Source organism: Crocodylus siamensis, chromosome 5 (genome assembly GCF_052110815.1).
Source record: "Crocodylus siamensis isolate JL-2025a chromosome 5, ASM5211081v1, whole genome shotgun sequence".
NCBI lineage: Eukaryota > Metazoa > Chordata > Crocodylia > Crocodylidae > Crocodylus > Crocodylus siamensis.
The window spans coordinates 65086132-65102952 of record NC_143399.1 but is presented as its reverse complement, the minus strand read 5'-3'; the positions used below and the strand labels follow the sequence as shown (position 1 = coordinate 65102952).

At 38.9% G+C, this 16821-nt stretch overlaps 1 protein-coding gene across 6 annotated transcripts in view; it reads right to left on the bottom strand.

Annotated features, from left to right (window-relative positions):
- The window catches only part of PTPRC (protein tyrosine phosphatase receptor type C), a 147851-nt gene extending 138385 nt beyond the window's left edge, over positions 1–9466 (bottom strand). For 5 of the 6 annotated variants that reach the window (XM_090048863.1, XM_090048866.1, XM_090048865.1 and 2 more), the window contains exons 1-2: positions 9241–9312; positions 9039–9156 (exon numbers count right to left, since the gene is read on the bottom strand). In XM_090048863.1, the coding sequence (XP_089904989.1) occupies positions 9039–9105 (67 nt within the window). In that variant the 5' untranslated portion in view covers positions 9106–9156; positions 9241–9312. Of the gene's footprint in view, positions 1–9038; positions 9157–9240; positions 9313–9349 lie in introns of those variants that run through there. The other variant, XM_090048864.1, reaches the window with a different exon arrangement.
- Between the last annotated feature and the right edge of the window lie 7355 nt (positions 9467–16821).

The following is a 16821-nucleotide window of genomic DNA, read 5'->3' as shown; positions in this document are numbered from 1 at the left end:
ACTGTTTTCAACCCTCCAGCCCTGAGCAGGAGTGTATTCAGTCATTTTAAAGATGGTATGTTTGCTTACATATAGGAATTGGGGAAGTGTTTGGGACAAAAGCACCTGGAATTTTAGATGTCAAACACTAGTACATCTGTACTGATCATGTGCTGACTGTAACAATTATTACATGCCCAGATTTAGGCAGCTTTTCATGTGAAAAGGTCTGTGTCTAACAAAAAGCCTGACTCCTCACTAAATCTGAACTCCCTGATACAAAGCATGAGTGAGCTAGAACCAGAATCTTTTAGTAGTGGAAAACAACCTATTTTCCCCTAGTCTCATTGTGACAAACAGCTGAACCATTTTTACCATTTCACCAGCAAATACTTATGCTCATATGTCACACGCCTTGTTTTTCCAAAAATTAAGCGCTCATAATTGGGGTGTGTGTCTTAACTGAGGAAGTGCAGGGAGCAGATATACTGAGCCCACTCTCATGCTGGGTGTGCAGCCAGAAACACCTACCATATCCTGCAGCTAGGTAGTTAACAGAGCAGCCATAGGTTTTTGCTCCCCACTAACTGCAGCTGCCTGTGTTTTCTCTGCAAAGAAGAGTATTACCAGTATTTTCAAGGAAAAATCTTTTCTCATCACTCCACCTTCCATAAACAAGGTGTATGCTTTATTCAGGGGCATGCAGTATGCAATAAAAGATGCTGAATAAGCAAATAAGTAGTCTAAGGCACATGCTCAGCATTGAACATTTCGGCCTAAAACTTTAGAATCTGGCAAAGTTATAAGCAACTGAAAACAGCTTATAGAAAGAAGGGTCAAGTACCATTAATAAAAGGGCAGTGCCACCTCAGCCTATAATAGACTGGCTGTGTTACTGGCAGCTCACTGGGAAAGGGCTGTTTTTCATTCTTTGATCTTGTTTTATTAACTCTGATTCCTAAGCTGTGATCCAGCAAAACACATGCATTCCTTTAAGCATATAAGTAATCTTACTGACATTCACGATTTTCTGAACAAGTATAAATCAAAAATCCAGTGATTCCTTGTTTGGAACTCTGAAAATGTCATTTAAAATTTCTTGTGTTCAGTGAAGTCTGAAAATGTGTCAACCGTAGGCTAGCTGATGTATCACCCAATCATTCATAGAGGTGTCTCTCCAAGTCTACAACAAAGATTTTAATGATTTTACAACAGGGCGCATAATTCTGCCCTGTTCCATTACCTGCCTATCCTGTCCATCATCATGAAGACACACTGTGAGACAAGCTGACATGACAGAAATAATTTAAAATTTTTAGGAAAGGAAATGCTTATGGTTATTACATGCTCATCACACCATGTACTTGCTTCATTCAGTATTTCAACTCTTCCTTAGAGTCCCATCTCAGAATGGGATTTCATATCTTATCTTACATGCAGTCATTCAAATCTCTTGGCATTTCAAAAAGAAAAGAAAATTCCAGCTCAAACATACAGCTATGCAGGAACTGGTTTTGAGAAGAGCTGAATGCTCAGATCTCCACGCAAAGTCAATGAAAATGAAACTTATACTAGCCTATATAAAAATATATCTAATTCAGTAAATGTGTCGTACAAATTTCAAACTCAGCAGTGTGTATATGGACCTTACTTACATTATAGACCGTTTGACTCCATTTGATCTATAATATGAAATTCATGAGATTTGATGCCAGTCTTTGCATCCCTGCAGCTAAACATTTCCCTTCCCCACCCCATTCCCTTTTTTTTGCAGAGTGGAGAGTACTTTTTCAATATAAATAAATCTGTAAGAACAGCAACAGATCTAGCTGAGAATTAATGTATTATTGTTATGGTGGTGCTGCTCAGTTATTACAGTAAGTGGCATAAAATAAGATTCTGAGTAGAACAGGGTGCTGCCCTTCCTCTGTGTGAGTGGTATTACGTACTTCCATTCTACATAAATGAAACATCTGTTAGGGAGAAGTGCAAAAGTAGAAGTTTATAAATTTTTGCCTATTATACATCTATACAGGTATGTCTATACTGTATGCAAAACACACATCACACACAGAAATCTACACAGCTATACTGAAATACATTTCTTTATATGCTTTTTGCCTGGCTGCTTGTGCTGTCAATCACAATATGGAAGAAAACAGCATTGTTATTACAGGGTTATGCAGTCAGGCCAAATAACTTATGCAAGTAATGTTAATACTTTAATGCTCTGATACATCTGTATATTTACCTTTGTAGATTGAATTTACATACAAAGGAATAAACTTGAGACACCCATGTAATTTTTTTTTGTCCTTTCAGTGTTTTATTTTTAAATGACCTCTACCATGTACCACACTGGATCCACGTGGCAACGCAGGGTACTTGTAAGGGCACAGTAACTAGTGTGAGAACAAGAGTTCCTGATATTAGAGTTTATTTTGGGTGCAAAAAATGACTCAGTATTCAAGGGTTGGACAAGTTTGAATGAGTTCCTCAGAAGAAGAAATTAATAGCAAGAGGGAGTATGCAAACCGTTTAGCTATGCACAAACCCTACTCCTTCCCAAACCCTACTTCCCACAGTTGTTCCATCCTTTTATTTCAACCTACTGTTGTGTTTTGTCTTAAATTCAATTGTGAGCTTAGTGGGGCATTCTGCATTTGTGCTGTACCTAGCAAAATAGGGCCCTCCGATCTTGACTCCAGCCAATATGCTCTGCTATGATAAATATAATGATTGGATTAATGGCAGAATATACAAGACTTTAAGGGCCAGACAGTCAAAAGAGCTCAGGACCATATTTTTCAAGTGTTCAGCATCTACAACTGGGGTCAAATATTTAGAACAGATCATCTACATATGAGCACCTAAATAAAACCAGGTTTTCAAAAGAGTTCAATGCCCTAGATGCTGGCTACAGCTATGGCCATTAATTTTTTTATGTCTAAATGGTCATAGCTATTTTGAACACATGGTTCCAATTGTGAATGCTAGCTCTGCAAGGCAATCCACTGAAAGAGAACTGGCAATCCCCTAAAACAGAACTAAAGCATTTGAGCTCTCAAATGCTATTTATTGCAAGTACAGTGAACACCCAGGACATTTCCCCCCTGTATTTACAGTATCAGACAAAATTAAATTCAAATCAAAAAGAACAAAATTAAAAGACAAAATATTTCTTGAACAAGTTTGAGCGTTTTATGTTGCTGCTTTTGCGGACTTTCCATTGACGTCACCATAGAGGTGAGGCTTAGGTGAATAACAATTTGAGTGCAAAGAGAAATCAAGAGAATTTATGTGGCAGGAACCAATTGAAAACAGTGTGATGTGATGTGATGTGATGCATGCTATTAACAGAAATGTTTTAGTTTAATAGAAAGTTATTTAGGCTTTGGTTTACAAATAATCTTTCCCATGCTATATAAACCTACTGTCATTCAAATCAGTAAAAAGCTACTATTGATCTTTATATCATAAATTCATGCACATGTTATATACTTCACCTCTCACCACTATCATAGGCACTGTATTCTCATACAGTGGGATAAGGTAGGGTAGTCTTGAGCTACAATTAAACTACAACTAAATCTCACAGGCCTGGAAGCAAAATAATAGTCATAGTAAAGAGACATTGTTACTATTGTTTCTATAAAGAATCACTCTTGACCTTGGTAACAATTGCTGATGTGATGCTATTTCCTAATCTCTAATGCAGAATTCCAGTGGATTTAATAAGGCCTATGATCTACTTGAGAAAAATCTATTACGAGCATGTTTTTGACATGCCAACAAGGCTCTATAAAAACACCATCTTTCTGCATATAAAATCCTTTTTGTTTTTATTGACACACAAGTTTGGTAGTCAAATAGTCCGAAGTTCAGAATAATATAACATTTACAACTGGGTTTTAAGTCGGCTAGTATCAAAGGTAAATCAGTCTTTCCAGACTCTAGCCTTGTCTACATTTAACATCCCCACCCCATACTTAGAACTCATTCACTTAGAACTGAAGTGGCATGTCCATAGCTTCTGTTGGAAAACCACTTTTGAAATATTTAGCTGATTATCTGGAAAGACTATAACACTTATATGTCTACATATCATCTGTGCTTAGACTGAGATTATTGTTAGACTTGTGTATTGCTTTACATTTTCTTAATGCTTTTCAGGGGCTAGGACACAGTTGATTCATTTCATAAACTGCTAGCAGCTATATATATGTAGTACAGAAAGCTTCTTTGATTTCTCTTCATTTTTCTGTTCTTAGGCTGGTAGTCTGTTTCATCAATTGTCAGGGGAAGAACATAACAAAGGGAATTAAAAAACTGCTCCACGGAGTCCACATTTGTGCCACAAAAAAGTCATTCACACACAGTAAAAGATGTCATTAGAGCTGATACCAGTCTACAGAATGGTGGGATTATGAATGGAGAGAAGGGTTGTAAGAGGAGTCTTTGAATCTACAAAACAGACAAGCATACTGTCTGAGAATGGATTGACATGCAGGGAATAACTAGAAACAGTACTGTGAAGGTAGAAGTATAATAGAAAAGGAAGGAAATAGATTCTATAGCTATACACCACTATGTACAATGCAAGCTAGCATTGAAGTTCTTAAAGCTAGCTTTTAAAATCCTGATACTAAAGGCCCCAAACAGTTTTGCCTAAAAGAAAAAGAATCTGGAAATAGATAAGATTGTGTAGTGGTTAATGAAACTCCAGGGAACATGGAACCACTTTTAAGGTAACAAATTACCTGAAAATATATATAGAAAAATACAATACAGCAGTCTGAGTCTCAGTTTCAACTAAAAAAACTGTAACATTTCAGTAAAGGCAGTTTCACAACTGTTTTTTTTTTATCTTGATTTTTACAGAAGGAAGTCAAGAGTTTTGCCATTACAAGATTTGCATCACTGCATTGCATAAACTGATTCCAAACTAATTCAACTCCTGAATTGACCCTTAGAGATGGCAACCATCTTGTTTATTGCTGTTTATATTCATATCTAGTTAACACCTAACTTTCAGCCTAAAATAATGGACAGGGCAACAGGCTCCAGGATCCACACTGTTATTTCCTGGACAGCACTGCAATCCAATCTGACTGAAGGCATTCTTATGACACAGTAGATAAGGTGAACAGGTGCATACAGAATACAGAACAGGTGAATGGAGGCTTATGGGAAAACTACCTCTGAGCTGGACAGAGCATTAACTTAATTTCTACTCGTTCAGATTATAGTCATGCAGAAATATCCAGGCTTGCTTATTTAAGTTTATTTAAGCTAAGTCTTAAATCTGCTAACTCTGGTATGAAGGCAGTTTACATGTGTCAGTAGGGAGTTCAACATGGGTCAAATTTTCTAGCTTCTCAGGTAAATCTAGCTGTGGCTATACTAACTTAAGAATTTTTATACTACCCTGCCATCTGGAGCATAGACATGACCCCAGAAGTGTTGTCTCTTATCTAGCTTTTGAACAGAAGCAGGGGATTGTGCCTGTCCAGAATGCACCCCAATGCGGTTCCTCAAGAAAAGAAACGTTAACAAAATAGTTATTCGATGCATGCAGTATATTCATGATTTGAGCGTGAAAACCTCCGGCTCATCCAATATACATAAGTATTGTTTGGGAGGCAGCTTAGGTTTGTGACTAAATATGGTCTTACAAGTCAGGAGACCAAGCCTCTCTTCCTAATTGCAACCACTACCTGCTGTGCGACCAGTGCAGTGTTATTTCACCTCTTGTTCCTTTCTCACTTTTCCTGCCTTGTCAAGGCAGAGACTGGATTTCACTGTGCACTTGTGTAGTCACCAAGGGTATGTGCAGATATTACACTTAGATCAACCTAACCCTATTAAGGTCAATCTAAGTGCTAGTCTGTATGGATGTTCAGGAAGGTTAGATTGGACAAAAAATGGCCGGCCCAATCTAACTGAGTGCAGATGAGGTAAATTAGTTTAGGAACAGGTTAGCCTCATCTAATGAAGCTCTGCATATCTTTACGAGAGCAGACCCAGGGCCGTGGAAACCCAGGCCACACTCTTCCTACCGCACTGCCCTACCAATCCTACCCACCTGCCCCGCTCCCAACACACACCTGCTCTATACAACAGTGGTGGGAGAAAACATTATTTGCAGGGGGGTGGGAGGCAATGCAGGGCTGCCCCTCCCTCCCGCAGAGCCGTTACAGGGCCAGCGCGTGGTGGGGCGCTGGGCACAGCATTGCAGCAGCAGGGCATGGCGATGGCACTGCAGCAGTGGAGCTGTGTTTGGGGGGCTGAGGGGGGCTAAGCCCTGTTAGCCCCAGCCTTCCGCCGCCTATGGCTATCTACTTTACATCTAACTTGTATGCAGGGGTGCAAAAACAAGAGGAAGTTCTGCTGAAGTTTGCGGCCAGCACAGATGAAAACAAAATTCTCTTGTGTGAAGTTGGGGTTCATTGTTTCTCATAAGACCATTTTTGTGACACTGCCCTTTAATTTTTAAATTTAAAAAAAGTCTTTATTTTTTAATTTAAAAAATAAATCCCACCCACAAGTAAGCAAGCAGCATCTTAAAAACAGAAGTGACTCAGCAGTGGGTGAAGGCTTTTAAAAACTGTCAATGTACCAATGCTTTTAGAGGGGGGAAGAATGGGGCCTGAAGCAGCGGGCAGGTGGGAGGAAAGGACGTCTATCCTCTACACAATTAAAAAAAATCCTGGAGACCAACTACAGTGCTTCATAAAGATAGGCACCTGCACACACTACCACTTGACCCTAAAATACAACATTTGTCTTCTGACCATTTGGCAGAAGCTTGTGCTAGAGGAAACGACAAGAACCAACTCATATTCTTGTATTATGGCTGGGATAGTTACAAAGCCATTACATATGAAGGCCCCAGTGCTACCATTGTTCTTTTTCTAGCTATTCCTTTAAAAATGTAGGCGGAGGTTTTTAAAGTGATGTGTGATTCTGGGTGCCCAGCTCTAGGCACTTTACTAGGCCTGACTTTGAGAAGTGTATCCATGCACAGAATTTTCTGAGCACCCACAACCTTTACTGCATCTCAGATTCGGTACAGATCACCCCAATGCTTGGATGCAAATTCTAATGTGAAAACACAGCTTAAAACACACTCACCACAAACCTTTCCCAATGTTTACCCCTTTGACAGTGAATTCCAGCCCAAAAAGCTTAACAGATGCTTCAAGTCCACCTGGCAACACTGATCAATAAAGATTGAGCACAGCACCACACCCATTTTGACGGGACTGTTAGTGCCATCACATCCTCTCCAATGCTTTGTCCCCAGCCACAATCCTCTGAAAATCAAAGAGGGTACAAAGGTGGATCATAAATGGAGATTACAAGACTAGTCCCATTGGTAACAATGCCAATATAGAACTGGTCCAATATTAGGGGTCTCTCAAGTAAGCATGACTTTAACAATATTGGTTAACCTCCTTCAATTCTACCTATGAACCAATAAAGAAGTCAGAGCACTGGCTTCTTATTCCCACCATGCAGTACACCACATGATTTTATTCTGCTGATGAATTAATTACTTTACTTGTTGAGTTGGTTTTTTGATACAGCAGATGCAGAAAAAAAGTAAGCTACCACGATTAATAATGACAACAATAAGTAGCTCTTGTACAGTGTTTTTCATTTGCTAATTACAAAGTGTTTAGCAAATGAGGTAAATACTTTTACTTCAATTAAACAAGAGGGGAAACTTGCACATAATCACACCGGAAGTAGCAAGGAGAAAAATGAAGAATGACTTACAAGAAACAGGGACCAAGAAAAATAATTTAAAGCCAAATATAGTCTGTCTCATAATACTCAAAGACCTTTATTCCATCACAGTGTTTGAACTCTGGCTGCATTTGTACTTTCTGCAACCTGAGGCTCCTATAACAGTTTTATTAGCAACTCAGTAGGAAGACACTATCCAAAGCCAGACCTGTGTATGTAGACAGAGAGCATAAGAATCTGCCTTTTGAGGTATAATACCGTTACCTCCCTATTCCCTCTTTCAGCCCCTTCTGTTAGCCACTGCATCAATTGATAATGGAGGTGGCCATGAAGGCAGGCATTTACCTGCCCTTCCTGAAGAAAGGGGAGCGGCAGGAAGCCATAGAAATGAGATACAAAATGAAAAATAAATCAGATACAAAAAAAATATATTTTTGGTCTTTTGCTTTACAGTATAGTATTCACTTGTTTTCATATAATATCCAACAGCTACCAACCACATCTATTGAGTGCCTTTTCTCTACAGAGACTTCAAGGATAACAGAATTAATGTCCAGAGTCCAAAGCAACTAAAAAACATGTTAGCAAAATGTTGCTTTTTTTCCTTCTTTTTTTCTTCTTTTTCTTCTCTTACGTTTTTGTTTTTTTTTTTTTTTTTGCTTATACTGATGAGAAGCTGAAGTCAGTTTAGTAACACGACTATAAAGCTGGGATACATGAAAGAAAGTCAAGGCTCTGCATGTCATTTGCTACGATCTTGAATTATATAAATTATGGACTACTTTTTCAGCTTAAAATTGCCTAAGAAACAGCTTGAAACTATGATAAATGCACAATCATCCTGAAATATATTAACTGAATGATCTGAAAGGAAATAAATATAGCACTATGACAGTCTCTTCTCTTATACAAAACATGCAGACCTGGATCGCACAAATTCTTATTCCACATGTTGACTCACAAAAAATAAAACAAGATTCTATTGAATTAGTACTTTCAAGAGCTGTAAATCCATTGTTTCTCAAATGATTTGAATAAAGTAAAATAAAGAAAAAAATGCCATACTTTCTGTTAAAAATAGCATATATACCTCTTGAGCATGGTTACACAGGAAGCATTTTAGTCTTGTACTTCATATGCGATGGCTTCCTGATTTAGTGACCCGCTGCCACTTTAGACAACATATATTATAGTTTTTGAACAAAATTGCCGAGTCTTCATATTGCAAAGCTTCAACATTTCCTCTGTTCTACCAAAAGAATGCTATCGTTCTAAAATGAGGGAATGAAAGGTCAACTGCTACCTACCTTTGACAAAAACATCCTTCTCCAGAAGGGCAAAGCCAAATGCCAAGAGTTTAAGCCACAAAAACATGGTTATATCTGGAAATCAGGCGTATCCTTATGAAACAGCATGTGTCTCTCTCTAGAAAGCAAAATAATTGTTATCTCTCTGTAAAAGAATTTCTCTGCAAAACTTGAATCAAAAGGAAAATAACCGTGAACATACACTGCAATGTCTGCTTATCAGTCAGAGGGCAGTTTCCTCTATCACCCAAAGACTAACCACTTGCGATCTCACTATGTAGCTAAGTGATGTCAGAGACTCTTCTACTTACTTCTTTAAAATGCTTTTTTTTTCCAGTTTCCAGGAAGTCAAGAGGGTTTTCTTAAGTTGCTGCAGTGATGTTTAACTTCCTTAATTCAAATGAATTGAACAGTTTTAAGCATCTCTACTGAGGAATTGAATAGGCATGTAAAAGAATTTAACTTTTCCAAAGATGGGACTATAACAACTCTTATTAATCATAATACCAGCTTTTCTGTAATTTAACCCGTTGTCCAATCTCTTGTCATATATATCCTATGCAGAATTTCAAGCTGTTACTGGGAACTTTACAACTTTTTGAGAATCCAAATCTTCTTATAGAATATTTAGTCTATTTATACTGCTTGGCTGGGGGAAGCACTCCTTGAAGACTTTTGCTTGGTGGTCTTTTGCTGAGTAAGCAAGACATCACAGATATCTTCCCTCAATGAGGGTATTGGAGAAGGACTCAGCCATAGACTTGCAATTCAGGTAGACAATGAAAGCCATTTACACTGAAAGATATAAAATAGGGATAAATGTTAGAATTTCATGCCTCTTTTGGGGGAAGGGAGAGGGGTAAATTGAAATGCAACACATAAAGTGTTCATCAGAAAAATAGCTGACATGTACCACCAAGACCCTAAGTTCACAGGATTGATACAAAAGAGAAAAGAACCTCACACATTTGTGTTTGTTACTCACATGCATATATTTAGTACTTTCCAAACATTACACGATAACAAGATGCAAATGAAATATATAAATAAGTGGACATAACTGCACCATATTGCCTCTGAAACCAAAGCCAGAGTATAGCATATGTTGTGTATAGATTCAAGTCTATGCCACCAGCTCCTTGAGTCATGGAACCAAGGAAAAAATCTCAGCTTTCATTAACAAAATTTATTTAGACCATTTAGTTTCAAAGAAAAGCTTGAAAATGTGACCTGGGTGCATGTGATATGCTGATATCTATATGAATCTATAGATCACCTGAAACAAAAGCTGTGAGAGGAGGTAACCTACATATTTTCAAGTTGCCCTATGATGAATCTGGCCCATAACAACATACACACACTTCTTGGCATCATCATCTCTTTCCTTCTGCCCCTCACCAACCCACACTCTGTGGTTGTCCATTCTGTGTAATATAGCGTTTTCCATTTTGCCCAGGGCCCCATACAAGACTCATTCTCAAGGTATGCAAGATCTTCTGCTGTGCTAGCTTCTCTACAGTGTTTCATAGGAACACGAGTCAAATTTTCAAACTTCCTTCCCCAGAAGACTCTATAAAGGATGGTGCCGAACAATGGACAATTCCTGTCTTCTTGGGCACAAAGAATGCTGCTATCACTCAAATATATTGGCACACAGCATGCAATCATTAATTCTCACAGCACTATTAGTATTATCTTCATTTTACAGATGGAAGTACTTATTCACAGCCAGACAAAAAGTGATTTACCAGTGCACACACATGAAGTCTGTAACAGATTTAGGAACTGAAACTAAAATTATCTCTCCAGGGGCCCACAGCAGGGCCTAATCAATGACAACCACAAGATTTTCCTTTTCTCTGGCACACAGCACCCCACAGCAAAGCTATTGCTATGGGCATAACAGCTGCACACTGAAAGAACAAATCTTGCCACTGGTCTGTACCAGAGTGGAAAACTCCACAGTGGTATCATGGATGATGCCTTTACTCAATAAGGAGCCACTGAGCTGATGTTGCTTTACTCAATAAGGATGTTGCTTTTGTTTTTAGCTGAGTTTCAGCTATTGTAAAACTACACTGACTTGTACTTCCGTCAAATCCCAATACAACTTGGCCATTCCTGAATGCCTGCAAAAGAATTTGAAGGCAGCATAGTGCCAACCCACAAAATTTTCAAGCCACTAAATATGCTGTTGTTTTTCTGATATACCACATGCATCTCGGCCATCTTAAACCTACTATTTTACCTGGCCAAAAATAGGAAGGAAGTATGTGCAGGAAGTGAGCTCTCAATCCATCCCCCTTAATAATAAAGTCTGGTGAGATAAAAAATATTTACTTCATGTTTATCATCAGGAGTTCTCCAAAAAAATCTGTTTTGAACACATGTAAGATGATGACAGAATAGTACATCCTGCTAGTATGTTCAGTCACCAAAACAAAAAGTACTTTATGATTTATATGATATACAACATATAAAGATGTCTACATGAGGACATTGGTGTTGACAGGCAAAGTCAAATAGCTTTAGATGTGAAAGGCAAAAGTAGACAGAGCAGTTTAACAGTTCTGGCTTGCTCTACTGAAGGAAGCAGTTGCTGCAAACCCATGTTACAGAACACAGAAACGGTGCCTACTGACCAGTAAATATAGGGATTAATCCAGGGTTGGTCCCTCTCTGGCCATGTGGGTGCTCAGAAAATGACAATGCAAGATGCAGCATAAACACCTGGCAGAATAGAAGCTTATTACAAATATCCATTTTGAAGACAAAAAAGTAAGATGTCTTGCAGTGGGGTCTCCTGTAAAATGAGTCACCCAGGGCACATCTACAAGTGACATTACATCGCCATAGCAACGCACTATGGCAAGATATCTATCACCTGTGGGCAAGAACCGTGACACAACAGCTACATCGCTATAGCAATGCACTACCTCATTATAGCACATCACTACGATGACATAATGCCTAAAAATAAGCATGTGTGGCGCACTATGGACTGTTATTGCACCATCATGTAGTACTTCCAAAAATGATGGCGCACTAACACCAGCAGCATAGCAACACCTGTAGACATGTCCCGAAAGACTTAGCTGATGCCTGAGCCTTATGGTTGCCTGTTTTAGCTTTCTGGCAACAAGACAGTTGTTGGTTTTTTTGGTTGTTTGTTTGCTTTTGCTGAATTCATTACATTGCAAACATTTCAAAGAATAATAGCCACAGAGTACACTGAAAAATCATTCTGTAAAATTGCCCTGGTGGTTTCACATGTTTATTGTCACTTGATTTCTGTATCATATGTGCTCAGCCTCAGACCTGAGACTCAAAACTGGGTTCTGTCAGAGAAACATTAGCTATCCCTGTTAAGGGTCCTGTCCTGAAACCAACTGAGAAAGACAGATGCCACGAAGTCAAGAAATATATCAAATGGTGCATAATGAAGTTTGGCTTTTCAGTTTAAAGCAGGGAACCCTATTTTAGCATATTTGAAGCATAGTAAAGAACTGCAGAATGAAGTCCTTAACCACAGCAATCCTTATTTTGGAAATATATATATATGTTTAATTCCTGCAGAGATTTGTGCATGCCCCCACTGGCATCAAAATGGATCTAAACCAAGGAGTCAGTTGTTGATATATTGTATTATGAAAGCTGTGGTATTTATTGATATGTCACTTACAACTTTACAACTTTGTGTGTTAGCCAGCATATATCAACTGTATGTGCTGGATAATAAGGCTTGCCTTTTGCCAAATACTATAGTGAGCATAATGTAGGGTGCACAGCTGCCTACACAGAGGTCTAGATACACCTACCTTGAAAATACCTGTCTCTGCCACAATGAATAATGAGCCTCTTCAAGTCTCTGAGAACACATTCAGAGAATAAACCAGTCATGTCTGTACATTTTGGGGAAAGAGGGAAGGGATGGCTTATTTATTTTTTGTTATGTGCAGCTTAAACAATGAAGACTTTATTAAGATAGTGAGACAACTCCTCTGTGAGCCTCAGCCACGCATCTTGGCATCCAATGCAGATCATGTGAAGAGAACCCCCTACACACTACTATGTAAGTTAACAAAAAAGATTTAAAAGAAAAACATTGAGCACCTGATGTTTCCCTGGTCAGTTAATCAAACTTAAATTGAAAAGTCTCTGAAAGAAAAAGTATTATTTCTGCTTCTGCACTTGTTTAACCCAGGTCAGAACTGAACTACTCTCCTTACCAAATTTTAGAGTCCATTCAAGTTGGTAATTGCCTTTGCCACATGGAACTGATCTCGGGATTTTCTCTTACTGCCACATGCCTAAAAGGAAGTCACCTGCTGTCTAGCATGGCAGTGCATGCAGCTTAGTGAAACCCTTGGGGTGGTGGCTGGGCATCAAGTTCCAAGGCACAACTGCAGGACAAACTCCATAGCAGGAAGGTGGCTTTGCACTTGCTCATCATGTTGAGCCTGATGATAGAAAGCTCACCCTCCCACGATATCCAGACTCCATTTCTGGCCTCTTGCTGGGCTTCGGATCAGGAGGTGACAGCTGCCAAGGGCCTGTGCATTAGCACACAGCTTAGGGCTTCAGGAGGCTTGGCAAGGACATGTGCTACCTGAAGACCTGCAGCCCAAGTGCAGTGGTTTAATCAGGAGGACCTGCCTTTAGCCCAGGGAGGAGGGTGGAACCATGGGAGGCTGCCCGCCATTGGCCATGGGGTCCTTCTCCTGACAGGAGGCACTTGGACGAGGAGGAGAGGACAAAAAGCTGGTATAGAAACCAGAGGCCAAAGACTGAGAGAGGCTATCCAGACAAAATCAGAAAGGCACAGATGCAGAGCAAGTGACAGGTACATGAAGCAGGAAAAGCATGCAGACAAGCAAACAGACACAAGCAGGGGCCCAGACATACAAAGGTGACTTCAGGGTGCCTGGCATCTCCCAAACAAGCAAGAAAAGGAGTAGGAGGGTGGGATTTTATGTTGCCCCCCTCCCCCCCCCCCAATTCCTGCATTTTGGGACCATTATGTTTTAATATTTCCCACATTTTTCCACAAGAAATTGGACTGACACCCTGGAGTGGGTGCTTGATGCAGCCCAAACAGAGAGTGGTTTGTTTTATACACTCAGGTATGCCTTTGAATAAATGAACCCTCTTAAAAATCTTCATGCATTAAGACTGTGATTCCTCTGTGAAATTTGGTTATAATGTTGTGAATAGTATTTTTCCAGTAAGCATCACTGGATGCTGTCCATTTGAATTGGCACCCCCGCATTCGAGGACACCTGGTGCTGGTGCACCACTAGCACCGCCCTTGAAATGGTACTGCTGAGGGCCAATCATAACTTCATGTGTAACTCAGACAGTCGATTTCAGTATAAGTTTTGCCTATAAAAAAGAAATAAGTGCATCCAGCTGCAACCCTGCACTTCTTATTCTACCAAAGCAAAAGTTGCCCATTCATTAGCCCTATTAGATGTTTTTCACAGTAATCTGAAAAAATTGCATAAAATCATAAATCACCCATCTTTTGAAAGTTTTGTTCTCAGGATGCAAATTATCTATATCAAGGAGCCCCAGTATGCAGTTGTGGGAAGTTAATTTTTTACATCATTTACCTATTTCACAGCAGACAGGATTTGTTTAATGTCCTCACATGTATGTGTGCATGACTATGTATCATATAGCTATACATATTCCACAATATATGCTGTAATATTTTGATGATAAAAACACTGTCAGCATCACCTTTCCTCATAATTTATGGTTTAAACATTTGGAAAAAATCTTATATGCATGGTCGATACATTGAAACTCCTTACATCTTCCTGTAGGGTTAACTGAAAGACACATTCTTTAGACACCTGTGCATTATGGAAGTCTAGATAGTTAACATTCATCTCTTGTAACTCAATGAAGTTACTAGTATGGCTATATATGTTCCCTTCGTTCAGTCAAAAAATAATTGATGCATCTTTAAAAAGCATAGTCTTTGACCCATGGAGGATAGAAGAGGTTAAGGGACAGAGTAACATACCCATTACCAAACCCCTGCTGACAACAAGTCTTAATTACAGCAAGGATTTTATTTTCTAATACCTGATGATTGTTGAGTATTTAGTTTGGGAAGGGGCATTACATAATTCATTTCTACATTTTATACTTCCATTTTATATGAATATAGTGAACATTTATTTTATATGAAAATTTACCAATACTAATTTTCCCATTGATTTAATTTGATTTTCATTAAACTCCTCTTAAAATGTCACGTACCCAGTGTCTTATATCTAATTTTGCTAATTGGGAAAGTTTCCAAGTTGGGTCTGTGAAATTTCAGATTATTAAGAAATGACACCAGGACTTCTGCACGCTATTTTGTAAGAACCAGAAACAATATGATTTGCATATTAGCAAATTACGATTTAAATTTGAAACAAATTGCCATACAAATCTACATGCAATTTCCACACCAAAATAAAAGTGAAGATGGATGTTTCAAACACAAAATAGGTTTAGATATACTACACTGCTATAAGACAATATGTAAAAAATGAATATCTAATCACATAATATAGAAATATGGAGTACTTTATCCTTCCATGGGATCTGCAGAACAGATTAAAGGAAAATAGAAGATAATTCAAGTGTTTCCTTATGCAGGTGCAGTTTTTCTAGATGCCTCCATGTTGCAAACAAAAATGTTTACAGTTTCAGCAAACACATGTACCAGCTAAAGGAGCACGAATATAGGGAACACAGTTAAGCACAGGGAGGGCATCTTTAGCCCCAAAGGCATAAGAAGATTGGTACGTGTTCTGGGTAACAACTCCATTGGCAGCAGCAGCAAGGATAGCTGTGATAGCCAAGCTCCATTTCTGGGCCTCTTCTAAGCTCCATTCTTGGGCCTCATAGCAGCAGCAGTGACTTTTCTATTCAGGGGGCTGAAGGAGTCAATTGACTTAATGGCTCATTGTTCTTCACTTCACAGGTGTTAATGATTGTCTCTCTTTTTTTAAGGTTCTTGATGTTCCACTAATCAAGCCAACCTTTCTTTGTACAGTTTTTTTCTGCCTGGAGATCATTTTTAGCTCTTTTCAAAATTACAGACCCCAGCCATGAGGACCAGACTTCAACAGCACCTAGGGTTTCAGTTTTTGGTCAATCAGAAGAAAAGCATGAACTGTAATTATAACAGCAACTTACACCACCCAAGGAGCTGGCTCAGATTTTCTGTTTAAAAACCTGTTGAATACACAGATATACTTTAACGATATACTTTTCTCCTCCTCTGCCTCATTCTCCTCTATCTCTCTCACCCACATATACACACCTACAGGCACAAATATTGATAGAATTCCAACAACTTCAGTCTATGATTTCCAGCCAGAAAATAAGTGTTTACTCTGAAATGTCTTCTCACAACTAGTCATAAAGGTACCATTGATGCCATCTTTGGCACAGTAGTCCAAGCAGTTCTCAGCCTATATTTTGGCGTGGTCAACATATACCTGTTTTCACTGTATCAGTGGAAACATTCGGATTTTTCTAACTACACAATGTTTACAAAAAAAGGACTATTATCAAGCCCACTACAAGGAGTCACTTTTAGACCTGTGAAACAACAACCCACAGAAAACAGCTAGCACAGAAAATATACCACACATTCAAGGATCAGTACTGTGCATGCTTTAAAAACTAGGCCTCTCAGTCTCCACAACCCTAGATTAGTTCCAACACTCGAAGTCTGATAAACAGTAAAAGGTCGCTTTACTAGGGCTGTCAGAAC